This window comes from Arvicanthis niloticus, chromosome 6 (genome assembly GCF_011762505.2).
Source record: "Arvicanthis niloticus isolate mArvNil1 chromosome 6, mArvNil1.pat.X, whole genome shotgun sequence".
Lineage (NCBI taxonomy): Eukaryota > Metazoa > Chordata > Mammalia > Rodentia > Muridae > Arvicanthis > Arvicanthis niloticus.
The window spans coordinates 51,283,197-51,301,821 of NC_047663.1; the positions used below are offsets into that span (position 1 = coordinate 51,283,197).

The 18,625-nt window shown below is 46.8% G+C and overlaps 4 protein-coding genes across 5 annotated transcripts; 2 read left to right on the forward strand and 2 right to left on the reverse strand.

Moving 5' to 3' along the window:
- Nucleotides 1-1,000: 1,000 nt before the first annotated feature.
- On the forward strand, nt 1,001-1,685 carry C6H17orf114 (chromosome 6 C17orf114 homolog). The gene is made up of 2 exons (XM_076935243.1): nt 1,001-1,073; nt 1,522-1,685. The coding sequence occupies exons 1-2, from the start codon at nt 1,001-1,003 to the stop codon at nt 1,683-1,685; spliced, it is 237 nt and encodes a 78-aa protein (XP_076791358.1).
- Nucleotides 1,686-5,269: 3,584 nt separating this feature from the next.
- Psmb6 (proteasome 20S subunit beta 6) lies at nt 5,270-7,563 on the reverse strand. Of its 2 annotated transcripts, none has more exons than XM_034508117.2 (6): nt 7,399-7,563; nt 6,937-7,004; nt 6,465-6,596; nt 6,216-6,345; nt 5,594-5,738; nt 5,270-5,480 (listed from the first exon to the last, which is right to left on the reverse strand). In XM_034508117.2, exons 1-6 carry the CDS (start codon nt 7,495-7,497, stop codon nt 5,338-5,340), a joined length of 717 nt encoding a protein of 238 aa, XP_034364008.1. In that variant the 5' UTR covers nt 7,498-7,563; the 3' UTR covers nt 5,270-5,337. The 2 variants fall into 2 exon arrangements, with proteins under 2 accessions (XP_034364008.1, XP_034364009.1); XM_034508118.2 differs by having other exon boundaries at nt 5,309-5,500.
- A 2,630-nt stretch (nt 7,564-10,193) lies between these two features.
- Gltpd2 (glycolipid transfer protein domain containing 2) lies at nt 10,194-11,979 on the reverse strand. Its single transcript, XM_034508011.2, has 3 exons — nt 11,443-11,979; nt 11,039-11,205; nt 10,194-10,945 (listed from the first exon to the last, which is right to left on the reverse strand). Exons 1-3 carry the CDS (start codon nt 11,722-11,724, stop codon nt 10,408-10,410), a joined length of 987 nt encoding a protein of 328 aa, XP_034363902.1. The 5' UTR covers nt 11,725-11,979; the 3' UTR covers nt 10,194-10,407.
- A 3,854-nt stretch (nt 11,980-15,833) lies between these two features.
- Nucleotides 15,834-16,995, forward strand: Vmo1 (vitelline membrane outer layer 1 homolog). The gene is made up of 3 exons (XM_034508010.2): nt 15,834-16,056; nt 16,171-16,286; nt 16,645-16,995. The coding sequence occupies exons 1-3, from the start codon at nt 15,865-15,867 to the stop codon at nt 16,940-16,942; spliced, it is 606 nt and encodes a 201-aa protein (XP_034363901.1). The 5' UTR covers nt 15,834-15,864; the 3' UTR covers nt 16,943-16,995.
- The last annotated feature ends 1,630 nt before the right edge of the window (nt 16,996-18,625 follow it).

Here is an 18,625-nt window from a genome sequence, read left to right on the forward strand (position 1 = left end):
CAGGGAAACCCTGTCTCAAAAAACCAACCCAAAGCCCACATGCATCTTATAAAGAACAGATGTTACTGACAGGGAAACTGGGCTTGGGGTGTTTTTATGAGCATCTGACACTATTGTAAAAACAGTATCTCTTAGTGACCCCCTTTCCTCATCTGTAAACTCAGGATAGTAACAGCAGCGCCAGAGCCTTTGCCTACTGTACAGATAACCCTGGGCAACACTATGGGATCCACACTGTACAACAGTAGCAATGACAAATGGCAAACAACACAGCAATGCCAGATCAGCTAGGTTTGGTGGTGTTTGCCTGTGATCCTAAGAGTGAGAGGCTGAGACAGGAGAATCTCCAAGAGTTCCAGGCTAGTCTGAGTTAACATTGTAAGACCCTGTCTCAAAACAAAACCAAAAAGAGTTACCAGACCATTTAGTGAGAACACATTTCTTTCTCAGGATAAGGTTCTCATGCTAAAAACTTAGTATTTGCATTGAATTTTTATGCCTTGGGCCTTATAAATGTGGGTCCTAAAATAAAATTTGAAAAGAAAAGAAAATGGCGGCAGAGAGGGGAGAGCTTGGTGATGGAGACCTCGTCCAACATACAGGAGGCCCAGGATTCTGTTACCAACAGTAAAAATCCAAACGAAACAGATTGCCATTCCCAGCAGTGTGTAGGCTGACCCCAAGTTGAGGGGTATTGCACTGGATTCTCATTGTCATGGCGCTCCTCTGCCTGCCTCTGGCACGAAATGCCTCCCAACATTCTCCTTTTACATGGGGATAAAAGAACCCCGAATCAAAAGGGCACCAAATGTAGGTTTCTGAATGGGGTATCTCCACCCTGTCTCCCCTCCCTCTCCCCGCTTCTATCCCCTGGCGCCTATAATCACCGGGCGGTCTGAGGCTAAGTGGTAGTTTTGTCCACGGTGGGGGGACTTGAAAACCACACCCCTCCCCCTGGTCCCTTCTGGCCCTTCCCAAAGTCCCAGTCTCCACTATTGAGATGGGTCTGAAGGGGGCTTGGTGTTTCCCATGCTGTGAGTGCCGGAGACAGCGGGGAACTGAAAGGGAAACAGGTAGGGGGTGTTCTGAGGGGAAAGGGCAGACTGGCATGATTGGGGTGGGGAGATAAAGTTTCAGACCAGGGTAGGAGAAGGATCCTATTGCCTAGGTGGGAAGTGGATATCTCACGTCACCTCGGGGCTGCCTGAAGGTTTTGTAGAGAGTATTGCAAAATGGAAAGATGGAAGTCTATGGTAAAGTGTGAGAATTTCAAGATGGTGACAGCAAATTACTGCTTCAAGGACCGGGGTGCTTTTGAGCAGGAGAGGGATTTGAAGGGGTGTCTCTACAATAGCTCGAGCCCTATCTTGGGGAGGCTGGCCCCACTATAGGCACTCCCTCTCCACGGCTCTCTTGCTGTCATTCCTTTCTAGCTTTCCTCACAGCTATGGTGGGAGGTGCAGCGGAGTTGAACCCTGACCTACCCCTCCAACCCTTCTTCCTCTTCTGACTCCCTTTTAGGCCTGGAACCTGCTTCCCCTCCAGATCCTAGCCCAGCTGTAGCCCCAGCTGTGAGTGGAGGGCTGCCCTCCCCAGGGGCTGGTGCCTACTTAAGCCGAAAAGCTCGACTCTCCTTCCGCCACCAGCTGCACGATGTGGCGTCAGCCAATGACTCTACCATTTGAGAGGGACAACTGGGGACCAAGCCTCCAAGAACTCTTGGCAACCTCTGTCACCACATTCTCAGTGGGCCCGAGTCTGTCATAACCTCATTAAATTAGTTCAGAGTTGCAAAGGGTTGTATTTGAATGTTGGATGAGCGTTATTGGGGTACAAGGCTGAGGTGGAAAGGGTCTGATCAATGGGAAAGGTGTGCATAAGGTGGATCCCAAGTACAGCTAACAGGACAGTTAGGTTTGCTGAAATCAGGCTTCAGGGTTGTGTGTGAGGAAAGTGAACTGGGGGAGGTGAGGGTGGACAGGACAGAAAGTAGAATTAAGGCGTTCTTTATCTAGGGCTGGGTTGGGATGACCCAGTGGGTAAAGATGCTTACTGAATAAGCCTGAACATCTGAGTTTGATCACCAAAACCCTTGTAAAATGTCAGATACTCAAAGTACAGCTGTATTCCCAGCATTCCTACAGAGAAATGGGAGGTGGACACAGTGCACAGAGTAGGAAGAAACGTTAGACCCGACCTCCACACGTGTGCTATGGCATGTACACCTCTCTCTCTCTCTCTCTCTCTCTCTCTCTCTCTCTCTCTTTCTCTCTCTCTCAGAGGGACACATTGGAGGAGCGTCTAGAGAGGAGAAAGAAGGTGCAGTGAGAGGTGGATACGATGAAGGCATACTGTACAGATGCATGAAATTGTCAAGGAAGAAATTTAAAATATATTTTTAAAAATGTCATGTCTGTTCCCTGCGAGGCAATGATTTATCAATGAACCAAGAAGAATTCCTTCTTGTACTGAGTGACTTTCTGGTACAGACAGGAGATAACAATTAAAAGAGCAAGCAGGCCAACAGGAAATCAAACAAGGCAATGTGAGAATGAGTCAGGGGTCAAGAGTTTTTAATTTGAAAAGATCAGAAAAGGCTTTCCTGCCGGGCTGCGGTGGTGCATGCCTTTAATCCCAGCACTTGGGAGGCAGAGGCAGGCGGATTTCTGAGTTCGGATTTCTGAGTTTGAGGTCGGCCTGGTCTACAGAGTGAGTTCCAGGACAGCCCGGGCTATACAGAGAAACCCTGTCTCGAAAAACCAAAAAAAAAAAAAAAAAAGAAAGAAAAGAAAAGGCTTTCCTGATGAGGTGACCTCTGACCTCTGAGCTGAGACCATGGTGATGGACGGCTGGGGAAAGCCGGAGACGTGTCAGTGTGGGTCACTGGTTCTAACAGAACAGTCTGGCTCGGGTGTAATATGTTGATGAGGGAGGCTGCCCATGTGTGTAGACAAGCAATATTTAGGAAGTCTCTGTAACTTAAACTCAATTCTGCAGCAAACCTCAAAATACTATGACAAATAAAGTTTTCCTAGGCATGGTGGCTCTTGTCTAAAATCTCAACACTGGGAGATAAGGCAGGAGGGTTGCCACAAGTTCCAGGATAGCCTGGGCTACATGGTGAGTTCTAGGTCAGTCTGAATTAGAGTCTTAAGAAACTTGGGGAGCTGGACATAGTAGCACATATCTCTAACCCAGCACTCTGGACAGTGAAGAAGGATCATAAGCTCAGGACTAGCCTGGGCTACAGAAAGAGCCCTTGTCTAAATTAATGGGACAAAGATGTAAATCACTTGTGCTCATTGCAGATCTCATTGAAAAACAAAAACAAATGACACAATCTACCCAGCAAACATCTAAATACAAAATCCCATACATACTAGAGAACAGAAAAGCACCAGCTGGGGCAGCTTTTGTCTGGTCGTTTCAGTCATGGTTAACTATGGTTAACTAGCCAGTAGACTAGTCTAGGTGCAATGGCAAGATACTGAGGAATGTCTGGTTTTTTTGTTTTTGTTTTTTTTTTTTGGAGGATGGTGGTTACTAATTGTTTTCAAACAGGGCCTCTCTAGGTAGCCCTGGATAACTGAACTCCCTATGTAGACCAGGCTGACCCTAAACTCAGAGACCTGTCTGCCTCTGCCTAGGATTAAAGGCAAGTGCTGCCTCTATCTGATACTGAGAACTCTGAAACAGAGAAGCAACATGGCTCATTTTACACAGATCTCGGTTGCTCTATGGTTGAAGGATTGCGTATGGGCACAGAGATAGTTACATACTTTCAGAGTTTTTAAGACTGTTAAGTACAAGAGAGGGGATTTAGGCAGAACAGGTTTAGGCATGAACAGCTGAAATATTTTTTAAATGTGAAGACAGAGAGCCCTTTCTGTCCTTTCACTTAATTAACACCTGGCCACTTGTGATGGTTTATACTGCCAACTTGATGTTTAGAATGACTATGGAAACAAACCTCTGGGCAGATCTGTGAAGAACTGTCTAAATTAAGTTACCTGAGGTGGGTAGACCCATCCTAAATGGAGGTTCCACCATTCCATGGGCTGGAGTCCTAGAATAAATAGAGTCAAGCAGCACAATCCACTGCTTCCTGCTCACGCATACAGGGTAAGCAGTGGCTTCACACTGCCACCAAGTCCTGTCATGATAATCTCAGGCTGAACTGTAATCAACCTTCCCCAACTTGCTCGTTAGGGCATTTTCTTTTCCTCTCCCCTCCTTCCATAGGAATCCTTTCTGCCCTCTAAACTACTTCAGAACAAAGTCTGTAAATGTGGTTTCTATGGTTCCCTCACCAGTGGACTAGAGAAATAAGACTGGAAAGATGGAGTTGTTTGAAGCACCTCTCAGCTCCTTTAGGTCCCTGGTTTGAATAGGGACAGCTGCAAAGGATAAGGGGTCCATTCTCAGCCTCATGAGGACTGTGACTTATAGAACTATCCAAAAGCACTCCCTTTGCCACCCAACATCTGAATTTATTCCCATTTGTAGACAAGGTCCATCTCTTTCCCCAAAGATAAAGAAGTCACATTGCTGTATGATGATTAAGTGATGGGGGAAAGAGAGGATCATGAGGCCAGCCTGAGGACAGTTTTAACCTCAGGATCAGCATCAGACAGAGCAAGGGAGGTGACCCCAGTCTCCTAATTCCAAGTTCTAGCTTGGACTTAGGCCATTGCTACAGTCCTCAACCAACCACATTCTGGTAGCTGAGAGACCTGGGTATGTGGAATAAATATGATCAACAGAAAGATTCAGAAACCACCACTCCCGACCAAGTATGCTGGTACACATCTGTGATCTGGGCACTCAAGAAGCAAAGGCAGGAGAATTGCCACAAGTTCAAGGCTGGACTGAGTTATAAGAGATCTAGTCTCAAAAAAAGAACAAGGGCCTGGAGAGATGGCTTAGTGATTAAGAGCACTGGCTGCTCTTTCAAAGGCCTGGTTTCAATTCCCAGCACCTGCATGGCAGCTCACAACTGTCTGTAACTACAGTTCCAGTAATCTAGCACCCCACACAGACATGCAGGCAGAACACCAATGCACATAAAATAAACTATTGTATTAAAAAAAAAAGAATGCAATTAGCCACCCCCCAAAATAATCCAATAATAATAGTAATAATAAAAGAACAGGGCACTAATAAACCTTCTTTGCCTCTCAAATTCCTACCGTGCTCAATGAAGTAATTTGCACAAGACAATGGATCTGACAAGTTTAAGCTTGAAGTCAAGAAGCTCCACACAGAAACATCTCTTAACAAACTGTTTATTAGCTTTTGCGTATGAATATCCTTTACAACACCCTAGAATACAAGGCTTCAGGGAGGTGGCAAAGTGGCAATGGTGAACTTGGGGATCTGGTCTCCCAGAAGCACCTGCCGCTCTACCCCTGACTCTTGAATGGCTGCCAAGCGGATCACCCCTCCACTGGAGCCATCTCGTTCCATAGCCAAAGCGAGAGCTGTTGATAAAACAAGGAAATTGGGTTTGGAGTTAGGTGTGGAAAATAAGGAATCCTGGCATGGCTTGGGAATGAGGGCTGAAGTTCACAGGGTTAGAAGCACAGATGCTCACCATTGGCAGTGAACTGCAGACATTCGTCCTTGGTCATGCCTTCCCGATAGGTAGCATCAACATAGCCATAGATATAGGAGCTCCCAGAGCCCCCGATGGCAAAGGACTGTCTTACCATCATACCTCCCATGGGAACAGAGTACACCTGCCAGACGGGAGAGAAGAGAAAAGCCACCAGTTGCACCTTTCCCTTCTGATTTTGGTCTGGGGAAAGTTAGTGGTGAGGTAGAGACAGAAAGAAAAACTTAAAAAAGTGTTTGGAGTGGGAACTAGGGATGGCTGGGGTGGTAAAGGGCCTACTAAGGCAAGTGTGACGACCTGATTTCAACCCCCTAGCACTTAGGTAAAAGCTGGACATGTAAATCTGTAACCCCAGCTCTGGGAGAAGGGTGTAGGGGTATGATCTCATTGGACAGCCAGCCTAGCTAAAGGTGAGCTCTATGGTCAGTGAGACCAGGTCAAGAGGAAGACAACAACCCTGGCAGACCTCCACACAAATACACCTCCAACTACATGCAGACACCCACAAGAATACGTGCATACAGGACGGACACACACAAAATGGCTGAGGGGGTGGAGCATCAAAGGTATGACTCCAGTGTTCTAGCGAGGAGGGCCTGACCTGCCCTCCTTCTTGAGGGTCCCAGCCTGCAATGATGATGCCTGCCATCAGATCTTCTCTGTACCGGTAACACATCTCCTTAAAGAGACTGGCGGCTGTGTGTACTAGCGGAGGCTCGTTCAGCTCAATACTAGAAGGTGGGGTTGGAAGGTCACAAAGAAAACGACATCAGGATCTGGAGTCAGGCCTTTTAGTGCCTTATGTTCCAGAGCCCTTAAGGATTGTTGTTCGTCCCCTGCCCACAAGCACCTGTGGAAACCAAGCTGGTAAGTGACAGCATCGGCTACTGCTTGGGTATCAGCTGCCGAGCCTGACCGGCAGCAAAAGATGCGATCATGAATGGGGGTCAGCTTGTCAGTCACTCGATTGGCGATGTAGGACCTGCAGGAGGACGGAACAGTGAGAAGGAGCCCACTTGCCTCCCTCCTCCACCACATCACTGTCTACTCCCTCCAGCTTCGGGGATAGCAACACTGTTACTACCTATTAGTCCTTATGGAAAATGAAGCCCGATGAATGGAGAAGAGACCTTTATCAGTACTTCACCAAAGGGTGAGGGGAATGGAGCCACAGAATTGGGAACAAACCCTTAGTATCTCCAGGTAGAGGAGAAACTTCTCCTGCCACAGTGGTCTGAGGAGGGTAAGGATGGGCTGGCAGGCAGGAATGGGGCGTATGTATGAAGTAGGGGAAACGGGAAGACTTTCTGTTTTGAGCTCACCCAGTGGTTGTTCGGGAGTCTGCTCCTAGAACCACGCCCCCATTAAATTGCACAGCCATGATCGTGGTCTGGGAAAAATAAAGAGCGTAAAAAGGGTAAATTTTTTAGCCTTACCACATTCTCGAGCATAGATCAACCTCAATGATTCTTGACCCGGATTCTATAATACAAAACTCGTGCTCTGGGAACCTATTATCAAATCTGATGGGGGCTCAACACTTCAGGGAATATAAAAACTCCAATCTCCAAACCCCAGGATTCAGAATCTTATGCTTCAGTCCGCTGTTCACCTCTCACCACGAAAGGTATCGCCCCACTCCAGCATGCAAGGAATCCCTCTCCCTCTCGCAGAGCAACACTGCGCCTCTCCCCCAACACACTAAGCCCAAACCCACTCGGGTTTCATATTTTCCCTCCCGTCAGGCCTAGCACATGTCTTCTGAACTCTGGCTCTTTCCTCACCCCTGTGGAGACTTCTCGGTTTTCCCAGTCTGGGGTGAGAGCCTCCGGCCCAAAGGCCGGTGCAGATCCCGCTCCATGAACAGCTAAGGCGGCCGCCATCTTCCTCTGCTACTGCTGCCACAAAGCAACCGTCGTAAAGCGCTCCGTCACTCTCTTTAGTACGTCTCTGTGGCCTTCTGGGAGTGAAGTTGGTTGACGGCAGAAGGGAAAAATACAAGGTAAAAAAACTGCTCGTTTGCGACAGTGAGCACTTTACGGCAGTGTGTCAAATTACAAAAAAAAAAAAAGGCGGGTATAGAGAGGGGAAAGAGGGGCGGAGCCTCTTCTCTTAAAGATGTCTCTAACTAAGTGCTTGAGGCACCCAGAGGCTAAGGATAGTTGCAAATGAAGCCTAATTTACATTAATAAGCATTATAAGGTTTGTGTGTGTGTGTGTGTGTTTTGTTGGTGGTGGCTTTTGTTTTTGTTTTTTTGTAACTCGATTGTATAGTCTGGAGTATGAAGGTTTTGTAAATAACAAAGTTGTGTCGCAATGTTAACAGATTGGATATACTATAACCTGATTGGTGTCCTGGTTCAAAGAGCCCACACGATACGAGTACAAATTAGAATGGTCAGGTCGTGTTTTCATTAGGTACATACTTAGCAGTGTATGCTAGTAGTTGATTTTCCCGGTCCCACAAGAACTTTTGAAGAAGCCACAATTGTTTTCTGGAGCGTCTATACCCCTTGACAATCACACCTGCCATATCTGAGGGTTCCCACCTTTACCCATTCTTACCAATGTATTATATTTTAAAATCCTGCCATTCTAGTGCATGTGGGTGTGATCGTGTGATTTTGATTTGTTTTCTCCGAAAGATTAGTTAAGTATATTTCCATGGCTAGTGAGGCATTTGTGTATCTTCTTTGAAGCAATGTCCGTTCAAGGTTCTTGCCCATTAAAAAAAAAAGAATTGCCCGAGTCTTTATTATTGTATTGTGTTACTTTTATATTTTAGGTACTAGAAACATCACATATATGATTTGCAGATATTTTTCTACCATTGAATTATAGCGAAAAGTTTTCAAATTTTGGCAAGCAAATAGCTCAGTCAGTAAAGGTGCTTGTCCCTTATGGTGGAAGGAGAAAACCAACACCTGCGAGTTGTCTTCTGACCTCTATACAATCACTGTGATTCCAATGCACCCTCCTCTCCCCCAACAAATAACCAAATGTTTAAAAAAAAAATTAAGTTTAAAATTTTGGTGAAGTCAAATCTAGTCATTTTTTTCCCCTTTGGTTGGTTGTGTTTCTGCAGTAACACCCCAAATCCTTGCATCAATACACTATTTTCTAAGATTTTTGTTTTTGTTTTGCTTTTGTTGTTGAGTTCAAACCCAGAACCTTGTGCATGAATGCTAGGCAAACACTCTGTCACTCACTAAGGGACATCCCAGGCTTCTGATGACCTTTTTAAAAATTTTGAGGCAATGTCTCCCTAGGTTTTGAAAGCTAGCCTTGAACTAATCTGTAGCCTAGGCAGGTCCCAGGCAAGCACTGGCTTGTGGCACTGTTGTCTGAGCCTCCCAAGTTGCTGAGATCACAAATCCCTGAGATTACAAACTACCAGGCTTGCCTTTTCTGATTTTTTTTTTTTTTTTTTTTTTAAAGATAGGATCTCATGAAGTCTCAAACTTGCTATGCAGCTCAGGTTGACTTTGAACTCCCGATTCTCCTCCCTCTACATTCCTTTTGCTGGTAAGTTGCCATGTCCACCCTGCTTTCATGTGGTGACAAGGATCCTAACCCTGGTTCTCACCTCAAGTACTTTACTGGCTAAGCCATTTCTCTAGCCCCCAATATTGACATTTTGCCGGGCAGTGGTGGCATGTGCCTTTAATCTCAGCACTCAGGAGGCAGAGGAAGGCTGATCTCTGTGAGTTCCAGGCCAGCCTGGTCTGCAAAGCAAGTTCAAGGACACCAAGGGCTACACAAGGAAAAAAAAAGAAAAACTCAGTCTCAAAACAACAACAAAACCTGAGCAAACAAACAAATGAATCACCTTTTGTAGTTTAGTGACAGTACAACTGTAAGAAAGGAGAAGATAATCCAGATGATACATAAAGCTGACTTAGGCAAAGAAACTTGGGAGATGTGGGAAGTAGTCAGATTTCCATAGATTCAATGTTGGTATGGAGGAAGTCAGTTTAACAAGATTTTGGATCTGAGGACCTGGAAAAATAGAATTCCTTACGGAGCTAACATGACTATGAAGGTAATATTTTAGAAGAAAGCATTAGAAACTCAGTCTGTTAGGTGTGCTGTACCTAGTTGACATCCAAGTGGACATGCCAAATATCCAGCTGGATATATAGAGTTCTGGAGTTCAGAAAAAAGTAGATTTGAGTTACAGTTTGGGAGTTAGGCTAGGAAATGGTTTATTTCTTTCACATTCACTAGTATGGAAGTGACCAAGGTGACCTTTGATAACCACTTTGTGGAGAGCCTGTTTGGTGAGAGGCATGATGCACAGGCTTCAGTTGGAGACAGAACACAGAAGTAAATGTACTTCTGGTGGAGGAAGGTAGAACTCAGGTGGGACATGCTGTGTTGGCTGTGTGCAGGGCAGATTTGGACTGAGACTTGGTATAGAGCTGGCAACTGAAGCCATGGAGCAGCTGAAATGAGCTCAGGAGAATATGAGTCCTTCAGATACAGAGAACAGGGATAACAGATATTCCCGACACACACCCCCAGCCCCCACCTTAAGCTAATTCTACAGTCATCATACATAACGCCGGATGCCGACAGCTACTAAAGAATTCTTTATTCCTCATTGCTTCTTCCAGCTTCCTGAGGCTGAAGATGAGAGGATCTCATACATCACTGGGGCCCGCTCTACTGGAGGGCGGGCCTTAACTGTGGTGACGTCACGGAGGAGGACCGCTACCCGGGCCACCGATAACATAGTACGTAGATCCCTCCCCAGAAATGCTTTCCTGATCAGTCTCCTGATGCCGCGGCCATCAAACCAGCTGGAGCAGGCCGTGGCCTGCCAGCAGGCCCTGGGTACGATTGTACACATCCTCCAGGACGCGGGCGGCCCGGGCCAAAGCAACCCGCGCGTCCGCCTCTCCGGTTCCGGGACACGCCAGTTGGAGCAGGCGACCGCGACTCGGGAGGGTCAAGATCGCTAGGCGAGCGGCCTGACGGATAAGCCATGGATGGTGCGGGGCCAGGGCTGTGTTGTAGGCGTCCCCGCACTGCGTGCCGGCATCTGGACCTCCGGTCGTCCCTGTCGCCACCCTGTGGAGGCAGAGCTGGGACCAGCGCAGCGCGCGATGCAGCAAAAGCAGCGTTCGAGAGCCCGAGGGCCCCGCTGGGTGCGGAGGTTCGGTCCCCAGACTCTTTAGCAATTCTGTTCGCCGCTCCCACGTCGCCATAGTCATCAGCGATGTGTAGTGCGAAGCATCGGGGCCTTGCACTCGAGCCTCGAGGTCCGTCACCTTGTTGAAGGCCTCGCTGGTGGCAAAGGCGAAGACAGAGCCAAGGGGAGTTAGGAACCTGTTTGGTGGTGGAAGTGGGAAGATGACTTGAGAAAGACCATAGAATCATTTGGCGGCAGATGGGCTTGAGGGAAGGAGACCACTCACTTACCTAAGTAGTTCTCGCCATCCTGCCAGATACTGAGACAACACCACATCCCCTTCAGGGCTCATACAGGCCAGGAAGGGGCTCACCATGCGACCCAGCCCCCCATGAGGCCCCAGACAGGGAGGCTCTTCCTTCTCTGGGACCACTAGGGGTCTGAGCGCTGGGCCAATCTGGGAGATAGATATGAGAGATATATGAAAAGTTCCTAGCCTGCTAGGCCTACCTAGCGACTGTTGGGCTCTGATGAATGTCCCTCAGGTTTAGCTGGGGTTCCTCCTGGTTATTCTTGACATTTGAAGGGGGAAGGGAACAGAGAGGGAGGAGCCATCTTTCATTAGATTCTCAGTCTGATTCCCTCGTTTCCTTGTTTGGAGTTCCCAGACTCTGGCCTTAAAACTCAAACATACCTGGGAAGGTAGCGGTCCCTCTGGATTGCAGGACTGCACCCCAGGGCTGCAGCCTGGTAAGACACCTGCAGTGAAGGGAAGCAGGGAGGTGAAGACTGGAGAAGAAGGGAGCTTGAGTTCCCACAGGCCAGACTGCTGGGTTCTCTGAACTGGTACCGCAAAGGGCCACTCATGGAAGAGCCATACACTGGTGTAAAGAAGTAACAGCATGAAGATAGCGAAAGGAATTGCATGGCGAAACCAGCGTCCCAGGGCTGGGGACAGTAAGACCCCCATGGCCATCGCTGGCACACCTCACCCAGCTAGGTGGTGGCCTTTCTCTTCCTGTGGTGTCCAGAGGTGCAGAGGGTTAATGATTAACCTATCAAGGCCCCCTCCCCTTTGTCCTTTGCCCTAGAGGTCAGCTCCTGGGATGAGAGACCTAGTGAAGATTTAGGGGACATAGTATGTGACCTGTCCCTGCATTGCCTCTACCTGTGGGGCTAGCTTGTAGTAAGAGGCAGCGTCTGGTGGTTTCCACTTAAACTCTGGGCATGAAACCACTGTAAACTGCAGATAATGGGTCTTTATAAATCTCATGTGAGGATCAAGTGATAACTCATGTGAAAACATTCCAAGTGGAAAGCTGATCACAGTTGCCCAATACATCTTACTTATTCTTAAGGCCCGATGATGGGACGTTAGGTTCTTTTCTTTTACGTTCTTACTGAGAGGTCTGGAAACCTTGGGAATAAAATTTTCAATTCCCTAGGAAGCATACTGGGCTTCTCAGAAGGAGTCACTGACAAAGGACCTTGAGCCAACTATGGCCTGACTGAGGGAGGATGAGTCTGGAGCCGAGTCAGCTCCTGAGACACCTAGCTGGAGATCACAAGGCCAGAACTGAGCTGGTTTCCAAAATTCTTCAAGGTCTCACCAATCATAATAGAACTAACTTAGCAACCAATGAAAATGGTACTAATGTTACTGCTTTGACCCCTACCAATAATATTAGAGGTTACCTAATCCTTCTGGAGAATTCCCATAGGCCTGCATAAAAGGGGGCCTTGCAAGCCCCTCAAGTCATTGCCATTTTGTTGTGATCCCTGCATGCTGGTAAATTCTGCAGAATAAATGCTCCTTGCCTTTGCATACGATTTGAGTCTGGGGTCTTCCTTCAGCGACTCCTGGACATTATGATTTAATTGTTTGAGCTTCTCATTAGCATTTTGTTCATTAAATCCATCGTTACTTTCCTATGTCAGGCCCTATACTAGACCCCCCAGAATACAAAAGTATTTTCATAGGTGGGCACAGCAGCCCAGGTCTTCATGTAATTTGGGAGGCTGAAGTAGGAATATCAGAAGTTCAAGGCCAACCTGGATAACTTATCTAGACTGTGTCTTAGAAATTTTTATAAAAAAGGCCATTTCAACTCCAGTAATAATGTTTGGCAATGCTTAGCATGGCCCAGCATGTGACATACCATGGCCCAGCATGTGACATACCATGGCCCAGCATGTGGCATACTATGGCCCAGCACGTAGCATACCATGGCCCAGCATGTGGTATACCATGGCCCAGCATGTGACAAACCATGGCCCAGCATATGACATACCATGGCCCAGCATGTGACATACCGTTGTAGGTTTCCCTGTAGTACAGACTCTAACAAACAATGGCTATCCAGAACCCCTGGTAACAGAATTGTTAATCTTTATTCCAAGAAACTTGGGAAAGCACCAAAATCCACACATGGTGTAAGCCTAGGAAGACTGAGTGAGGAGTTTGTGCTCTGAGACCTGAAGTCCTAATGACATTGCCTAAAACAACAAAGATGTAGCAGGGTATATGGTGATTCCACTGGTGCTAAATGTATCCATGACAGGATCTAGTGTACTTCCCTTACTGAAGAACAGAAAACCAGTGTGTAAGTGTTGAAGGCACGAATATAGTCAGAAAACTAAATAAATATTAAGCTTTTTTAAAATAATAAAAATCAAGCCTTGTTCTGTGAAAAACATTAGAAATAGTTTAATTTAGAAAAAAATTATAATATGGGGCTGGAGAGATGACTCAGTGGTTAAGAGAACTGGCTGCTTGCTCTTCTAGAGGTCCTGAGTTCAACTCCTAGCAACCACATGGTGGCTCACAACCATCTGTAATGGGATCTAATGCCCTCTTCTGGTGTGTCTGAAGACAGCTACAGTGTACTCATATAAATGAAATAAAGAAATCTTTAAAAAAAAAGTATAAAATAGGTTAGGGATATAGTTCAGTGGTAGAGTGTCTTCCTAGAATGTGCAAGATTGTAGGTTCATTCCGTAATACTTTGTGTGTGTGTGTGTGTGTGTGTGTGTGTGTGTGTGTGTGTAAGCACAGCTCAAGGTTCACTGGGGAGAGTCTTCTGTCTTCCCCCAGAATGTGAACTTTGGCGAAGACAAGTAGGGAAGCAACTCTAGCATTGAGTTGTAAACATCATTGAACCCCACTATTTCCCCTTTTCCTTTTTGTTTTTGAGACACAATCTAAACTGTTCAGGTTAATTTTATTTATTTATTTATTAATTTGCTTGTTTGAGACAGGGTCGCTTTACAGAGCCCTGGTTTATCTTATTTATTTACTTACGTACATACTTACTTGTTTGTTGAGACAGAGTCTCTCTGCATATCCCAACTGTCCTGGAACTCACTATATAGATCAGACTGGCCTCAAACTCACAGAGATCTGCTTGCCTCTGCCTCCTGAGTGCTGGGATTAAAGACATGCATTATCATGCCCTACATCCCAGGCTGATTTTGAACTTTCTATCCTCCGACTTAGCTATTTGAGCCTCTGTGATCATACACGGACTTGAGCCACTAGACTTAGCCAAGCACCTTACTTTTCTTGGTCACCTTCTGGCAATTTAGAATATTTCTTGAACTAAATGCCTTGTAAATAAATATGCATTAAAGAAACAGAGGAATGTGTATGAGGTCAGCTGATCAGGGGTGGTGCCCCCTAACAAATCTAACCAGGTTTTTTTCTTGTTTTGTGAATTAGGGGTCCATCTGCTGGTCATAGAAGGAAAGGCAGTCTGGGAAAAGATTCAAGACTATTAAGCAAGGCAAGGTAAGAGGATGGAATGCCAGAACCCAGGAGGCCAAGACAGAAGAGTCAAGAGTTCTAGGTCAGCCTTGGCTACATAGTGAATGGCATTTCATCGTGTCTTAAAGAATACAAGAAGCAGAGGAAGAACAGCCTCATTTGTTTTTAGTTATCTCAGTTCTTGTCTATAAGGTCTTAGAATTATTCCTGTCTCACTGGATGTGGTACCTCATGCTAGTAATCCTAGCACTTGGGAGGCTACGCTAGGAGGATGATTAAAAATTCAAAGTCAGCCTGGGCTACTGTGTTGAATTTTATGTCAACTTGACAGGAGCTAAAGTTATCTTAAATAGGAGGGAACCTCAATTAAGAAAATGCCTCCATAAGATATGGCTTCGGGCAAGTTTGTAAGGCATTTTCTTAATTAGTGATTGATGGAGGAGGGCCCAGTCTACTGTGGATGGTGCCCTTCCCTGGGCTGGTGAGCAGGATGAGCAAGCCTCGAGGAGCAAGCCAGTAAGCAGCACCCCTCCATGGCCTCTCATTAGCTTCTGCCTCTAGGTTCCTGCCCTGCTAGAGTTCCTTTAGTGGGTGTATGAGCCAAATAAACTCTCCCTCAACCTGCTGTTGGTCATGATGCTTCGTTGCAGGAGTAGAAACCCTAAGTGAAACAGCACACACAGTATTTCATAACAACCCAGGTTACAGAGGGAGACCCTGTCTCCCTGGGTGTATTGGTGTCCAAGATTCTCAAAGAATAGGGCCACAGCCTTAAAAAGACCTTTTCCCAGCCCCTATCCTTCACAGACTTGGTCTATGTTAACGGTATTATTTTTCACTTCCTGTAAAGTTGCCTCTCATCCTCACACTGTCCCCTGCCTAATCCTGTCCTGGCAGATTTTCCTAGATCACCGTGGTCTCCAGCCTTGGCTCCCATTCCCAGTGCTGGGATTTCCCTCGGTTTACTGGGGCGGGGGTGGGGTGGGGAAGCAAGTCACTTGCAGCTCTCTCATCGACTAACTAGGAAATATAATTTCTATCTTCTACAATCCTTGCAGTGATTACATGAAATATGGCTGCAGAGTGCAGATCACAGCTAGTGGAAAGTATTCGGTAGGCGCTAATTTAAACTCAATGGCTTTTGCTGCCCCTCCTTCCCTAACTCCTGGGGGCCTCAAATCTTCCGTATTCCTGTATTGGAACAGATTAGTTTTGAATGTCACTTAATCCTGGTCATTCTTCCGCAATCTGAGCCACGAAAGAACAGGGCTGGCATAGAGCTGCATCCTGACTCTTGATAGGGGCAGGACTGATATAAATCCACCTAAGTGACCAGATTCATAGTAAAGCAGGATGGAGTTGCAAGCTGAAGCCAGGCTGCTACTGCTGCTGGGGGTGATGTGCTATGGACATGCACAGAAGATTATTCATGTAGAACCACGATATGCATCGATTGTTGACGTGACCAATGGCGGTACCTGGGGTGACTGGGCCTGGCCTGAGATGTGTCCTGATGGATACTTTGCCAGTGGGTTCTCTGTCAAGGTGAAGGTTCAGACCTGGGTTTCAGAAAGGGCAAAGATGTGCCAAATTACAGAGCTGAAAATGAGAAGGAGAATCCCCTCAGTGGGCCTCACTTTTGCTTCCCTCCTGACCTAGGTGGAGCCCCCTCAAGGTGTTCCTGGAGATGACACAGCCTTGAACGGGATCCGGCTACACTGCACTCGAGGAAATGCACAGCAGAACACCCATGTCGTGGAGTCCCAGTCTGGAAGGTGAGATTAGAGACAAAAACAAAACAAAACAAAACAAAAAACAAACAAACAAACAAAAAAAACCCCAATGGGATAGAAAGCATTTATCTAGAGTTTGTAAAGCTCTAGGTTCACTCCCCAGTGAGAAGGACACTCTCCCAGTACAAAGGTATACCCCTTCCCTTCTGTTAATGCCATTTTCTGAGATAAACTCCATTAAGGTTATAGAGGTGTGGGGTGGAAGTTCACCTACACCCGGGTACTCAGGGAAACACAGGAGATTAGACCTAGCCCATCCCTTATCAACTGTGCAGGGTTTGGACGTCCGGGGGGTGGGTAGGAGGTGCTTGAGGAGCCATTACAACTCCTTCTCTTGCAGCTGGGGCTCATGGAGCGAGCCTCTGTGGTGTCCTGGTACTAGCTTCCTAGTGGCTTTCTGCCTTCGGGTGGAGCCATTTACATTTCCTGGGGACAACACTGGAGTGAACAACGTGCGCTTCCGTTGCTCAGACGGTGTAGAGCTGGAGGGCCCAGGCCTGAGCTGGGGAGACTACGGAGAGTGGAGCGACTCATGTCCCAAAGGTGTCTGTGGCTTGCAGACCAAAATCCAGAAGCCTAGAGGCCTCCGAGATGACACTGCACTTAATGACGTCAGAATATTCTGCTGTAACAGCTGATGCTGTCGCTCACACAGTACTGCCTCTTACTATTAAAGCTGCTTGGTCTTGGCTTTGCTGTCCCTTGATTTAGAGACAATAAGCTGCCTGCTTCCTCGACTCTTCTTTCTTGATCAGGCATGGCTCAAAGCCTGCATTCAGGTTTGGCTTCAGGGGTTTAGGTCATATAGTTCAGAACAAAGAACTTGAACACATGGACTTTTGGGCCTTGGCTCTCTGAGGACATCTGTAGATAAAATGTCCCCTTTAAGAGCCCAAGTTGTCTCCCTTGCGAACCATCAGTGACTCCGGATAAAGGAGTGGGATGGAAGTTGTGTCCACTCCCAAACCCTGTACTCAGAGAGACTAGATGAAGAGACACAATCTACCCCTTATTGGTAGCACTTGGTGGAACTTCCCAGGTTTGGGTGGTCAGATGGGGTGTGCACCTGGTTTGGAAGTCCCCAGGTGGGTGGGAGGCACTCACAGAGCCAGTAACTAACCACATGGTAGAGCAAATGGCTTTGCATGCTCATTTTTAGAGCTTTGAGACTAAAGAATCTTTTCCCACACTTTCCACCACCTGTTTCATCCCCACCTCACCTTGCAAGTTTTAAGTAGCGGCTTTCCTAAACAGAAATTGTCATCCAGACTTTTATTTTCATGCTGTTTTTTCAGCCTGGAATCCCCCAGCTATCTATACTCAGAGTTAGACTTTCCCTATCATGACAAGTATTTCTTCTTACTAGTCAATAAGTATCTCATTACCAACATGTTTTTAAAATGTTTACTGAATAAAAAAGGAAAGACATGACTCCTAGCATTCCTTCTAGCCTCCGCCTCACAGTTACCTGGCAATAGCCAGGTATGCCTGACTCAGTATAAAAGGGGCTGCTTGCTCCCCCCTCCCATACTCTTTGCTTGCTTTCTTACCCTCTTCCCCCTCTGTCCCTTCTTTTCCCACTCCCTTCCCCCCTGTCTCTCTCCACATGTTCATAGCCAGCCTTTACTCTTCTCTCTCTCTCTCTCTCTCTCTCTCTCTCTCTCTCTCTCTCTCGCTGTCTCTACTATCCACTCAACTCTCCTCCCAATGCCCTAAGTAAACTCTATTTCTACACTATACTCATGTGTTATATCACACTCATGTGGCTGGCACCCCCGGGGGAAGGGATCCCTCAGCATGGGTCCGCAGAGGAACCCCCTTTCCCTGTACCATATGACCCCTCCAAACATCCCTGCTTCTTTTTTCTTTTTTATAAAACACAATGACTGCTCCTAGGCATGACAGGGGAGAAGGTTTGTTGTAGATAAAAGGAAGGTGTATGGCCAGAGGCAGGGACAGCTGGCACAGTCTAGAGTGAACATGACCCTGAGCCCAGGGATTCGGGTGTTCCAGGAGGGTGGGGAGGGGACATGGGAGAGCCAGACCAAGAGACCAGGAGGGTAAATAGTAGTCCAAAAAAAAGAGGGGGGACAATTATATAGGGAAGGGCAGCTGGGAATGGCAGCCCAATCCCTGGGCTGAAGATGTTTAGGAGGAGGGTATGCCAGCCAGTACTCTGTAACAGGTAGGGACTGAGGGGTACTGGGAGAACCTGGTAGCCAGGTCCACTTTGATATATTAAGTAGTCAGTTTTGTTAACCATTTGTCTCTGGTTAGAGACCTATCAACATTTCCCATCAACTGAAATCATCCTTTACTTC